Here is a 14,475-nt window from a genome sequence, read left to right on the forward strand (position 1 = left end):
TGCTGTGGCCAGCTCAGTAACTTGACTTTGTGTTTGCTTTGGTCCTTTCCTTGCTCATTCCCTCGCTCTTGCTTCCTTGAGACTACATAACTCAACTTTCCTGACAAAGCATGAGCATATCAGTTCTATTTATAGAGCTTTCTAGAAAACCTAGGAAAAGAGTGTGAGAACAGTTCTCTTTTAACCTCTGCTAAGTATTATAACCAGTGCTCAGGAGTTAATGTGGATGTAGGGACTATTAAGTAAGGAAAGGTGAATTGCTCAGCTGTGGGTAGTCAACCTGGGCTTCATAAGTCAAAAAAGGTATCTTTTTTTTCTTTTTAGGTGGCTGTAGCTTTGAAAAAATTCTCATAAATCAAGAAGACATGAAGATTCAGCTGCAGAGATTCTCTTTCATGCCACTAGAGACCAAGGACAATTAAGTCCTTGGTCTTAATGGCCAAAAAAACTAGTGGGGAGGGAAGCGGGGGAGAGAGAAAGAATACTACTAAATGAGATCCCAATTCAATTGCTTTCTGGATTTCTCACATTGAGGTACTCATATTGCTATCAAGATAAAATACATCCAGGTGGCAGGAGAAGAAAGAACACTGCCCCATATTCAGATTTCTGTCTAACACATGACAAATACCAAAAGATGACTAATTTTTAAGAATTCAGAATGGAATGCTCACCACCAACCAAGATCTCTGTCCCACATATTCGTAATTCCTTGTTTTTGCTACAGGCCAGTTTGCAGAGAAACAGTGTTGTACCCAGAGGAAGACCTGTGACTTGAGAACTGAGGAAGTGACCATGCAGAAAATTGATACTTCTGTTGATCTTGTAGAGGATTAACATGTTAAAACTGGGATTTTGTGAGCAGCCTTGTTCGGGCTTCAAAGAGCATGAAATATTGACAGCTGATCCAAGTGAAATTACACGGGAAGGTTCCACAGTCACATCTCCTCTCTTGCATGCATCTGCCAGAAGATACAAGTCAGCCATAAGAAACCCATTTCAACATGGTGGGTTTGTATGGTTCTCAATATCAGGGTAAAATTAATCCCATCAAACCATGGAAATATAAATAATCCACATTGGTCTGGCTGTATTGGTAATGCACCATGAGAACAGAAGGCAACCACATTAAAGCCTAACTGTACTTTAATTAAAAGATGCTTGTTCTCAAAATAGTAAGACTAAAAGTGCTGAGAAAATAGGGTTTGAAGAACATTCAGGAACAGAGGACCAGGAAAAACCAAGCTCTCTTATATGTGAATTATTCACCAGGCTACCGAGAATTATTTCTCACAATAAATCACATTTGCTTCTATCCCCATTTCTGATTGATAAGGCTTACTTCAATACTCAGAGCAAAAAGGGAAAAAAAAACCCCAGCAAAAATGAGCAACCATTTATTTAAAAGTTTATTACAATCTCTAAGGGGTAGATTTAGGAATAATACTTTCTCTTGCTATAGTGGTATAAAGAATGTATAATCTATAACATTATTTTATAACAAAAGAAAATATTCGGTGGCTCTGGTATGTTTGTGGTTGGCATCAAGGATGAAAACTAGGTCCTCCATGCCACACTTTGGTATTCCTTCAAGATGCAAGACCCTGGGCTAGATGAATCATAACCCAACGCAGCTAATAGGACATTACGTGAATGTATTCTTCCTTTACAAGTGTTTATTTACTTCCTTATTTATTTATTCCCAGATACCATAGTAAACTCATTAAAAGAGAGGTCATTCTTACTCTCTAGAAGTTTTTGTGTAAATAAATATGACAACTAGCCAGAAATGAAGAGCTTTTGCTGGTCCTGCTAATGAAAGAACCCCAGAATTACATATTGGCCTTGAATTTTCAGATGTGATGTTAAAACCTCCATGGAAAGTCTTTTTTTTTTTTTTAATTTTAGGATTGCTTTGATCAACTACCTTAAACAGGATTTGGTAGAAAAAAAATTAAATCAAATAAAAGAAATATTAAACATTAATTTTAAATAAAAAATTCTTTATTTTCAGAACAAAACAAAGTCTCTTTTTCTCTCCCCTCCCTTCCTACTTATAGTCTGTTCTCTGCCTCACTTTTATTGATTGTAATGAGATAGAAAGTAAAAATGTAAGCTCCCAATAAAGAAAAGACAAGGAAAATGTCAGCCATTATTTTTTTTAGCACAGTTGAATTCACCCATGCCAGATACCATATTAATCTCTGTTAAAATACACTATCATTTTTCATTTTAGTAAAATTCACAATGTCAGCTTTGCGGTTACCTAGCCACTTTAAAAAAATTATTTATTTTTTAAAAAGATTTTTATTTGTTTATTTGACAAACAGAGATCACAAGTAGGCAGAGAGGCGAGCAGGGAGAGAAAGGGGAAGCAGGTTCTCTGCTGAGAAGAGAGCCTGATGCGGGGAGCCATCCCAGGATCCTGGGATCATGACCTGAGCCAAATGAAGGCAGAGGCTTTAACCCACTGAGCCACCCAGGCTCTGTGCCTAGCTACTTTTTAAATAGAAAATTATATGATTGGACCTGTACATTAATCAGCATAAATTAAATAAAATGCATATTATTTATGGATATGGAACAGACCTATCCATTTAAAATGAGAAAAGACTGACTACAAAAGACCAACTACCAGAACAATCCCCACAAATACATATTTCATCTATAACTGAGAGTTTAAACCACAAATCCTTCTACAGATTCAATTACAGAAATATCTTACCTATATTTGCTTTAACCAACAACAACACAATGATAAAAATAAGTGCCAGTGAGCAACCTCCAACTGTATGTGCCATGAACAGTCAACTCTGGAATACACCTCTGAATTTCCCTTGTAAAAGAAGACAAAATCATTCATGTTAAATACATTCAGAAAATACCAGAACCAACAACGTTCAGAAGGACTTAAAATGGCCCTTTAATTTCTCTATATTGTTAAGATTTTTTTAAAGAAGTATACTTTTAAAACTAAAATTATAAAATAATTAAAACTAAATTAAAAATATTAGCCACCTCTAATCCCCATTCACTTAAGCTTCTTGGCATTGGCAAGGGGTGGGAGAAGAGACATTGGAAACATTTAGAACTCGGCTTAAGAACTTTGAGACTGTGGGGAGACTGTGGGGTGCCTGGATGGCTCAGTCAGTTAAGGTTAAAGCATCTGACTCTGGATTTTGACTCAGGTTATGATCTTAGGGTTGTGAGATTGAGTCCCATGTCGGGCTCCATGCTGAGTGTGAAGTCTGCTTAAGATTCTCTCTCTTCCTTTCCCTTGCCCACTCCCCTAAAATAATAATAATAAAAATAATAAAAAAGAACTTTGAGAATGTGGGCAAGTTTCTTAAGCTTCGAAGCCTCAGTCACACACACAAAATTCTTTTCTTCCAAGCAGGGCTGTACCATCATAGTCAAGCATAACAGTGTTAAATCCCAAGACTAACAAGAATTTCTGAGCTATTCATGTGCTTCTAGAAGTAATGGGAAATTAAAAAGTGGCTCATAACCCTTTCCTGGAACTTAGTAAAAGGCTGATCTCTTTGGTCAGAAGAAAGGGAGTTGTTAGAGTCTTCTACAGAAGTTTATTTTACTTGTTTGTTTGCTTGTTTATTCATTACTTGCTTATTTTACTATGCATTTCTATCTTGAGTGTTTCAGAAAATGCAAACTGGTGATTTCTGATTGTTTCCAAATTTAAACTTACGGAATGGCTCTCCTAGTTATTAGGAAATTTTCTAAATTCTGTTAAAGGTGGACCAAAAATCCATAAAGTAGGCTGGAAAGTTCTGTGGTGTTAGGCCACTGGAAACCAGCCATTGCAAATGTTCACTTCTTACACCCATACTTAGAAATATGCCAGAACATATTGGCCATTTTCAAAAAAATTCACTTATTTATTCAAAAGGCCACATTTCATGTGCCAGGCATATTGTTAAGTACTAGCAATACAACAGTACTGCTCTAGTGGATATACAGAAATGTCTCCACTTGCTCCTTTGATTTTCCTACCTCTAGCCTAGCCATCAATCAGGAAAGAACCAAAAAATTTAGCACCTTTTCAATAGTCTTTGATGGCTGATCTTCCACCTCCTCCTGAAATTCAACTCTGAGAGGACCTCAGCTCACTCAAGACATTTTTTCTCTATTTCTACTCCCTCCCCAGGCAATCTCATCTGGTCACCTAGCTCTAGAAATTATTTATATGCTAATGACTCTCAGATGCATAGCTTCAACTCAGACATCTCTAGGTGCTCCAATCTCTCTCCTTGCGTCACCTCTTGAACCTCTAACAGAGTGCTCAATATTAACATGATCAATTGGAATTCTTGGTCTCCAACCCCAAATTGGTTCTTTCCCTGGCCTTTTTGATTTCAGTAAATAACTGAAGCTGCTCAAAAACCTGGAAGTCATCCTTGATTCCACCCTCTTTCCCATCCCCTACAACCAAACCATCACTAAGTCCCATCAATTTTACCTCCAAAATATATCACAGATCAATCTGCTTCTCTCCATTCCTACTGTCCTCACTCTAGTCCAAAAGACCATCATCTCCCTCCAAAACAGCTACAGTAGCCCCTCAGCGTTTCTCTCCAATCCATCCTTATCCCTTTCTAAGTCATTTTCACATAGCGACTACCTTTTAGAAGTATAAATCACATTACATTACTCGTTTCATACCACTACTATTTAAAACCCTTCAAATGTCCCTTGCTTTAGAATAAAATAAAAAAATCCTTACCACACATGATCTTTCAGGCACCGCATGGCCTCACTTCTCCTGTCTTGCTACCATCATTTGGTCAGCTTTTTCTGCCTTGCTCACTCTGTTCCATTTGCTCTGGCTTTCAGACTGTTCCTTGAATAAGACATGTCTTTTGCTGCCCAGAGACTGCACTTTCCATTTCCTCTGCTAGAATCCTCTTCCTCTGTTTCTTAGCGGCTGGCTGACTTACATACTTCAGATCACAGATCATGTGTCACTTCCTCAGAGAGCCCCTCCCTGACCACTTAGCCAAAATGGTCTTGCCCAGCTACCCTCTACTCATCATCTTATTTATTGCCTTCCTGGTACAGTCTGTAACTACTATGTTTATTTATTTGACTACCTGTCTGTCATCTATCTTTGTGCTAGAATTTAAGCCACCATGAGAGTGGGAACACTGGCTGTCTTGCTCACTGCTGTATGTCAGCCTTAGGAAAGAGTACTTAATAAATGTTTATTAAAAGAAAGAAAAAAGGGAGGAAGGGAGAAGGAAGATGAGCTATTAAAAAAAAACTCCCTATAAACATCCCTGTGGTGGGCAGAGTAATGGCCCACCAAAGATGAACAGGTCCTAATCCCTAAGAACCTGTGAATACATTGCATTACATGACAAAGGGACTTTGGAGATGCAATTACAGCAAGGATCTGAGATGGGGAGGTTATCCTAAATTATCCTAAATAGATTGGGCCCAGTCTAATCAAGCAAATCCTCAAAAGTGGGTGAAAGAGACAAAAAGTTCTGTCAGAGAGCTGTGATATGAGAAGGCCTGGATCTGCCACTGCTGGCTTTGAAGATGGAGGAAGGGGGCCATGAGCCAAAGAATGCCATGTCCTCTAAAATCTCAGGGTGGCTCTCAGGTTACAGAAAATATAAAATGTATGTCCTTTTTTTTTTTTTAAAGATTGTATTTATTTATTTGACAGAGAGAGAGAGAGCATAAGTAGGGGGGAGTGGCAGGTAGAAGGAGAAGTAGGTTTCTTGCTGAGCAGGGAGCCCAACAGACATGGGGCTCAATCCCAGGACCCTGGGATTATGACCTGAGATGAAGGCAGGCACTTAACCGACTGAACCACCCACACACCTCTAAAATGTATTTCTTGTGGGTCTTAGTTAAAAATGTTTGTGAAACACTGATCTAAATTGAAATCTGACAGTTTCCCTTTCTCTAAACCATATAGTCCAAGGTCATGGCATACATGGCCTCTGTGAGCTAATTCCTGCCTTTATTACCAACCACATCTACCACTACTCTCTGCTGGCACTCTACTGTCTAGTAACACTGAGCTGCTTAGTTTCCCTGCACATCTCATGCCAATACATGCTTCTGTATCTTTGCTGATTCTATTCTGTTACTTTTCCACTGTTCTTGAAATTGCTAACTCTTATTCATCCATCCCAACTTAGCTCAGAAACCCTTTATTCAGCCATTCATTCAGCAAATATGTATTAAGCAGTTGCTATGTGCCAGGGGCTAGGGATAGAGTAGATAGGATTTCAGTCTCATGGAACCAACATTCTAGAATAGGGAGACAGAAAACAAAGAAATAAATAACAAATTCAGACGATGATAATAGAAAAACATAAGAGAAGCTAAGAGGAGAGAAGCCTGGGGAGGAGAGAGGATGGTCAGTGAAGGCATTTCTAGGAAGTGAAGCTTGAGCTGAGAATGGCAGAGGCCAAGTGAAGACTAAGGATGAAAGGAGGCTATGGCTATGGATGAGGCACAGAAAAAAGGTCAGGGTGGCAGGGCAAGTGACTGGGACTGGAGAATGGTAGGACATGAAATGGAGAAGAATCCAGAAGCCAGATATACCATGGGATTGTTTGCCATGGAAAGGAGCCTGGATTATACTCTCAAGTCTACAGGAAATCACTGATGTTTAATTCAAGGTTTTATTTATTTAAATGAGTTTTAATGGGGAGTACTACAAGATATGAATTATATTAAATATATACATGCAAAGGCAAAAAACAAACAAAAAAAGTTAGTCTTGGTTTCATGTATGGGGGCCATAGTGGAAGCAAGCAGACCAGGTAGGAAGCGATCGCAGGTACCGATTAAGAAATGATGATGTGGACCACAGTTATAGTGGCAGAGAAGGAAAGAAGTCGTCAAATCTTAGGAAGCCTAAGTCTGTCTTTAGGTCAGACTGAAGCCTCCTGCATAGCATCCTGGCATCCTCATAACTTAGCACCTGCCATATTATGTAGAACTAATTTATTGATGTATCCATCTGTCTCTTCCATTTGCTTACAAACTCCTTATGAGCAGAGGCCACAATTTATGGCACATAGTGGGCATGTGCTGAACTGAATGAAACTTATATGGGTTTTCTGTGTTCATCTATTTTGTTTCTAGTTTAATGTAATGACATTACAACTATATTAAATTTGATTCTGCTACATTATGGTTGACACCATTAATAATAAGTTTTTATTATTACCTCTACCTCGTTTGCTTCATTACCATGCTTGAATATCCTGGCATAAAGGAAATTATGAATTGAGCTAGAAGATAACTGAATTATGAAGGAACAGTTACATGGGGATTAAATAAGTTTCTGCTTCCTGATTGCATGGGGTATCTACAGGGTATCTTTCAATATGCACTGGAGCTATGATATTCTCCAAATAAGTAAAATATTTAATATCAAAATATTTTATTAGTTACCATAGGAATTTTTTAATGTATAAATTTTTAATGCATGAATATGAAAATGTATATACAAAATACATATGAAATACATATATAAGCAATATATATGAAATACACATATGTATGAAATACATACATGTATACATGAAATAAAATCAAGTTTAAGGTTCAGTTTATATTGTACATTTATCTACACACAGACTTGTTCATTCTCTTTGAATTCTCAGTAAAATACTTTCTCCTTTTATAAGTAACTCAGAACCTCAAAGACCTTCAAGTAAATGAGGTATCTTCCAATAAAATGAAACCTCCTATCAACTGTAAACATCTTTCAGACAACCTGCTTGGAGGGTTGATATTAAAACTACAACTCTATCTTGAATCAGAAAATCAAAGAGTATGCTATGTCATTGACTCATCACCAAATCATGACAGTTTCCGGATAGTAAAAACAGTGTCTCAGTGAGGGGGACAAAGACCAGCCAGAAATATAGTAACTGGCGGAGGGCAGAGACAACAATTACCCCTCAGTGAGTCTCTTTCCCCACTGCTCCAGGAAGAAGCACAAAATATGTACTACTGCAAAATCATATTTTACTAGGCTAGGAAAAACCCTTATCACAGGTGATCATTTCATGTAAGCAGGAGCACTTTCTACTTCTACACTTTCTTCTGTAGCACAACATTACGTTCAAGGGACAGTGTGGAAAAGAAAAAGGCTAGTGAATCTCAGCCCCACTGTATGCTATTAACTTAAGAGTGCCATTTCTTACAGTGGATACAGTAATACGGACCTACACAAAGTTACTGGGAAGATTAATATGATAGTGGCATGGACCCATGAGAATACCTAGAATCAAGCAGGCGCTCCACTGAGGCTAGCTCCCATTTTCCCTTCTGGATCCTGCTTTTCCATTTCTTTTTTTTTTTTTTAAGATTTTATTTATTCATTTGACAGATCAGAAGCAGGCAGAGAGGCAGGCAGAGAGAGAGGAAGGGAAGCAGGCTTCCTGCTGAGCAGAAAGCCCGATGCGGGGCTCGATCCCAGGACCCTGAGATCATGACCTGAGCTGAAGGCAGAGGCTTTAACCCACTGAGCCACCCAGGCGCCCCTTCCATTTCTTTTTTAAATCACTTATGACTTTCACTGTACTGGAATTATATGTTTTGTTAAACTAGGTTAAAAAAATCATATGTTAAGCTAACTTTATTCTTAACCCTAGATATCAAATAATTTAGTAAGTCAGAGGAGGAAGGAACCTCAAAGGTTTGCTATTAATTGCCATGGTCCTGCTGCTTTCTTCCCCTCCAAACAGCTGGCATTTGAATCTGGGTGACTGCAGAACAATCAGGTGATGTGTACATCAAGGCTGGTTGTCTTACAAATGAATGCCCTTAATTACCCAGTTGACTCAATGAGGCAGAGTACAAAATTCTTCCCTTTTGCTGGCAAAGCTACTTACAGACATGTCTTTCCAGTAGCAGCTCAATATAAAGACAACACTTTGGAGGTCATCTCTTCCACCTTTCCCATTTTATAGATAGGTAAACTGAGGCTTAGAGAAAAGAGAGGACTTGCCAAAGGTCATTAATAGAAGAATCCAGATCAGAACATAGGTTTCCTGATTTCTAATCCAATATTACCTCTAGCATGTGAGACTGCTCCTGATCAGTAGCGATGGTAGCAGCATATTATTAAAAATAGTGTTAATGGTCACTCTACCATTAATACTAGTGATATAGTTTGTCAATCTCTTACTATATTCCAGGCAAAATGCACATTACATACAATCTTTATGATACGCACTAGTAAAGCAATTATGATGCCTGATGCTTTAATCTTCAGAAGATTGAATCACTATTTCTTTTCTTTTTGCTGAGATTATATGACTTTCATATGATTTATTATGCCTCAAATAAGGCAAGAGGCTTAGAAAATATCAAACTGGAGTCAAAGAAAGACTGTATGTTTACTGAATATACAGTAGCTTTGCTTCATGGATATATAACAGAATATGGTTATGCAAGGAAATAGTTCTACCAACAAGTGGCATATTGATGATTAAGTGCAACCTGATCAATTGTTCAAAACTTATTCTGCCAAAAAATTCTAATGCCAAAATCTGTGGTGTGCTTCTTATATATTTACCCTAAAATGAAGCCATTAGTCAACAAATACCACTCAAAATCAATTTAACTACTCATTCTTTTTTTTAAAATTTAAATTCAATTAATTAACATAGAGTATTATTAGTTGTAAAGGTAGAGTTCAGTGTGAATCATTATTTCTGATACCCTCCTCGCTCTCTCAAAAGAGGATGAAACAAACACAAAAAATGCATATATGCAGTATGTAACCACCTCTAAAGATCTACTCCATCATGAAGATGGAAAAGGATAATCACATCCACCAACTTGACCATTAGAGTGAGCCTTCTTTTCCATGACTTCTCATGAACTAAGTCATGAAAAAGAACGGTCTTCTGACTGAAGCATTATTTCCTTTTTCCTTCGAAGTCTGCCATATAGTGAAAAATCTCACAAGCCATAACATGGATAAATGCCAGCCTGTCAGGCCCTGATCATCAAATCAGCCTCTTCATGATATCATGTTAGGTGGTGTGACGGGCAAAGAAAGTAATATCACCTCAACCCTTTCTGCTTTTTCTTCTTTCTACCCAATAGTCCCAACATTCTTTACATGAGCAAAACTGGACAAGACATCTGTTTTCCTTTCTTACACACTCTTGAATTTTCTTTCATTTCACTGGTAAATATTTGTAGTTCTAAGTTTACCTATACATAAGAACATTCTTTTCTTGCTTGAAATCATGAGACTTCTGAAGTTTTGGTCCTTTTTTTTTTTTTTTTAATTTCTGTGGGAGGGTTTTCTCCTTTCCTTCTTTATGACCTCTTTATCATGTTTCTTTTACTTTCTTCTTTTTTTTTGTTTTAAATAGGCTCCATGCCCAGTGTGGAGCCCAAAGTGGGGCTTGAGCTCTCGACCCTGAGATCAAGCCCTGATTACCAAGATTAAAAGCCAGACGCTCAACCAACTGAGCCACCCAGGTGCCCTACTTCATCTTTGTCATAACAAAAGTTCCCTTATACTTTGACCCCTTCTTTTATATTTTTCTGAAATGTTCTTCTGTCAATTTTATTTGTCTTTATTTACATTTCAGATATACCACACTGGACATAAAAGATAGGCTCTTGAAATGTTGTATGTAAACAAATTACCTTTAAAATGCATTAAAGAATCTTATCCCATCCCCACCCTCAAATCATTTGTAGTGTGAATTATCTTATAAACGGAACAAGCAAAGCCACAAGAGAACTACAAAAAAGAAATAAAGAAAGGAAAAACAAGACATGGATGGAGTCTTGAAGAAACAAGGAACTTTCAAATCAACTTGTTATTTGTTATGTTTCTTTTTTTCTTTCTTGGATTAGCTCCAAAAGCCGATAATTTTCATAGCACTTGTTCAATTAAGTTTTAACAACCCAACCTTCTCTATTTTCACTCTCTGCATTCTTCTAGAGCTAGAAATAAAATAAGCCATTTACTTTTGGGAAGGAAGATATACTGAAAAGAGCACGGTATCTTAGGGTCTGAGGAACTAGATGCCATCCTGGTTCTTCCACTTTTGTCTGTGTTACCATCACAGTTAACTTCACACTTCAAAGCCTCTTTTCCTTGTTTGAAAAATGGCAATTAACCTTTATCGAGAAAAATCTGTTTCACTAAAATTATCTTCCTTGGTTTATTGGAAGGGTCTCCTTCCATCGTGAAGTCTCTGTTTGTGGACAGTGGCATAAGGTGGGAGGTTTATCTTTGGATCTTGGGTATTATGAAATCCTGGCAAGTTTTGCTTTACCTTGTAGCATCAATCACCTAGTCTTTTATAAAGTGCTAGAAGACATCAAAAATATTAAAGCACATTACATTACAATTACTTTGTTTTGGAAATTTTCTAGGAACTTCACAACTGATGATAATTGGAGGCATACCGACAGGAGGTGTGGTGAGCTAAGACTAGTGATGATCATACCACAATTTTCCTCAAGATTTCTTATATAAACAACCCCATGGTTCAACATCTCTGCCTGATGTTTTACTCAATGTTTACCTCTTCCTCTGCGTACCATATAAAAGAGATGTAAATTAAGATTCTATTCTTAATCATCTTTTATAGGCATTTACTTAGCAATTTATCACAATGCAGAGCATATAATTGAGTTGTTAAAATTAGATCATCTGCCACACAAAGTAAATACTGGTATCTCAATTCTATAGATAGGGAACTACAAGTTGACCAAGACAATACAGAAAAACCAGAAGCAAATTCAGAATTAGGTAAATTAGAATCACCTACCATACTTGAGTTTCCTCATCTGTAAAATGAGAATAAAAATAGCACCTTCCTCACCGAATTATTGTGAGGGTTAAATAAGAAGCTCTTATTACAGTGCCTAGTATATAATAAGAGCTCAGTAAATATTATTATCTGCTATTAATATGATACGAAAAAGGGTGTTATCACTTACTTACTTTTCACTTACTTCTCAAGGACAGACTTGCTTTTTGACCCCCCTCTTTACCTAGTCTTCTGGTTCATCACTGAAAGATTGATTTGATCAAAACTAGATCCCATACCTCCTTTATAATAGGTGAATTTATGCCACCTATCATCTTTGACGCATTAAGTGTTCTCATAATTATTGTCTTCCCAAACACTTTTAACATCTTGAGGACAAGGACTGCATCTTAACATTTCTTTATATTCACTACAGTGACCAGCACAATGTCTTGAACATAATAGCTATTCAATACATATTTGTATTTAAAAAAATTATTGTTACCATTAGCAAAAGATCACCATGATTCCAAGAGCAAAGAGGACTGGACAAGACTTCTTTGGGATTTGGCTTACTTTTTTATGTTGGTCTGCACAAATTTAGGTGTATAAGTTGAGAGCAGTGGTGTTATTGCAAAGATGACATATAACCAGAAAACAAAGCCGGTATAGTAATAAAAAAATAAGTTCAAGTTCATGCTTGATAAATGATGTGCAACATCTACAGAGAGGATTCTTTTCCCATAAAAAAAATCTTTCATATGTATTAGAATTTTTTTCACCCTAGAACTCATTCTAACACAGGATTCAGAGCTTGCCAAAATTTGGAAATTGACCATCCTATGTAATCATTATGATATTCAAGAAACAAGACACATCAAAAAGGAATGTTGCAGACTCTTACAGAGCTTTTCATGCCTAACAAAATGCTGGTAATGACTGAGGATTTTACATTACCATAACTCTTAGTCACTAAGGTCCTTTTGATTATACATTGGCCAGAGAAATAGGGCACTGTACCATTTCTAGTCAATGGGAAATGAGAATATAATGTTAGTCCAAGTGGAAGTGGATATAATGTTATCAGGCAGAGGTGCAAAAGCAAGAAGCGCAGTCTGGAGCCAGAAACCTGTAACTTACCATCTCTGTGAAAGTTCCCACATCTGTAAAATGAGAATATTAATAACAACTTCCCAGTTTTTAAAAGAATTATATAGGCTAACAATATATCCCCAAAGGCCAGGTACATAGTAGTGGTTTAACAAAGACTTTTATCCACATAGGATATACAGATAAGGGATTATAACAATTATTCAGAGTTAAGGGATAAAGACTGATTTTGTCCTGTTCTCTAGATATACCTGGGAACAGCCTTTTTGTATGCTTCTGGGTTACTATATTTAAGATGTCAATCTAACCACGCAAACACTTAATTTCTTACAATGTTTATACTAAGTGCCCCTAAACCAAGTGAGAAGGGCCTTCCTAAAGGCATTTTACAGATGAAAAAATTGAGTCCGGCTAGTGGCTAGCCAGGCGGCTTGTCCCAGAACATCCACTAGTAACTAACTGGCCAGGTAGGGATTCTGGGTCTGTCTACAGAGGCCACAGGAAAGTGCTGCCCATAATGGGACTTTACACTCCTCCTGTGAGACTAAGACTGCTCAATATCCTAGTCAGAGAAGGTCTATTTTCTAGCCCAAGTCATGCCTGCGGGCCTGGACCAAGACCGGACCCGGAGTGGTGCCCTCAGCCCTCTCCCAGACGCCAGCCCTCCCTGTCCGACGCACCCACCATCTGCGTCCTGCCCCAGGGAGAGCCTGGAGTCTCAGTCTGAGCGCACCCTCCCTTCCAATCGGCCGAACTCCGACCTGGCACCTTCATGGGCACATCAACACCCAGGGAGTGAGCACCTCCATGAGGAGAGAACCCCCGCCAAGCCTCCGGGAGGAGCGAGGCACAGAAGCCCCAGGCATTTAGACACCCCGCTAGATCCTTATCCGGAGGTTTCCGGTGCCCCTACCCCACTCGAGCCACTGGTCACTCACCGCGCGTCGCGAGTGTGCGGGCGGCGGCTCAGGCCGGCGCGCTTCCGGCGCTCCCCGCGCACGTGTAGCGCTAGATCTCGGCGCAGCTAGCTTCCCGCCGCCAGCGCGCACCCTCGGCCCGCCGAGTCTGCGGCGCGCGGCTGGTAGACCCCGAGGGTGGGCGCGGCGGCGCCAGGGCTCGCGGATGTGGTGGCGAGCGAGGAACGCGGTCGCAAGTTTCAGCAGCCGGACGCTGGGCCCCGCCGGCGCCTGCGTTTTCCACGCCGCCCTCCCAGCGGTCCGGGGCCGGGGCCGGGGCCGAGTCCTGCCACCGGTGGGCTCCCAGCGCCGCCTTGAGCAAGGTAATTACCGCTCCGCACCTGCCTTCCCCCTACACAAAATGCGGGCAGTAAAGTCTTCGCGTACGACTGAGCGAGAACTGACTGAATCAGTGTGGGCAATTCTGTGCAGGGTATGACAAGCACGACAAAACCATGTTCTCGGCTTGCACAGCCACAGAGGGGCCACTTTGCTGACGCTTTTTAGAGTGAGAACTTTCCTCAGAGAGGTTCTTTCTCTGCGCGCTCCGGGCTGCCCGCTCTCTCCACACGCAGGTGCCAGGCACTCCCCCCGTGGGCCCGGCGAAAATATTTGGGTCAGCTATCTAA

The 14,475-nt window shown here is 39.3% G+C and overlaps 1 protein-coding gene across 6 annotated transcripts in view; it reads right to left on the bottom strand.

Moving 5' to 3' along the window:
• Positions 1-13,944, bottom strand: part of IL12RB2 (interleukin 12 receptor subunit beta 2) — an 82,613-nt gene extending 68,669 nt beyond the window's left edge. Inside the window, exons 1-4 of one of the 6 annotated variants that reach the window (XM_045997967.1) lie at positions 13,829-13,912; positions 12,910-12,943; positions 2,726-2,826; positions 675-962 (exon numbers count right to left, since the gene is read on the bottom strand). In XM_045997967.1, the coding sequence (XP_045853923.1) occupies positions 675-962; positions 2,726-2,801 (364 nt within the window). In that variant the 5' untranslated portion in view covers positions 2,802-2,826; positions 12,910-12,943; positions 13,829-13,912. Of the gene's footprint in view, positions 1-674; positions 963-2,725; positions 2,837-4,741; positions 4,908-12,909; positions 12,944-13,828 lie in introns of those variants that run through there. The other 5 variants (XM_045997959.1, XM_045997974.1, XM_045997950.1 and 2 more) reach the window with 5 other exon arrangements.
• Positions 13,945-14,475: the final 531 nt, after the last annotated feature.

The sequence above is a fragment of the Meles meles genome, chromosome 1 (assembly GCF_922984935.1).
Source record: "Meles meles chromosome 1, mMelMel3.1 paternal haplotype, whole genome shotgun sequence".
NCBI classification, from domain to species: domain Eukaryota; kingdom Metazoa; phylum Chordata; class Mammalia; order Carnivora; family Mustelidae; genus Meles; species Meles meles.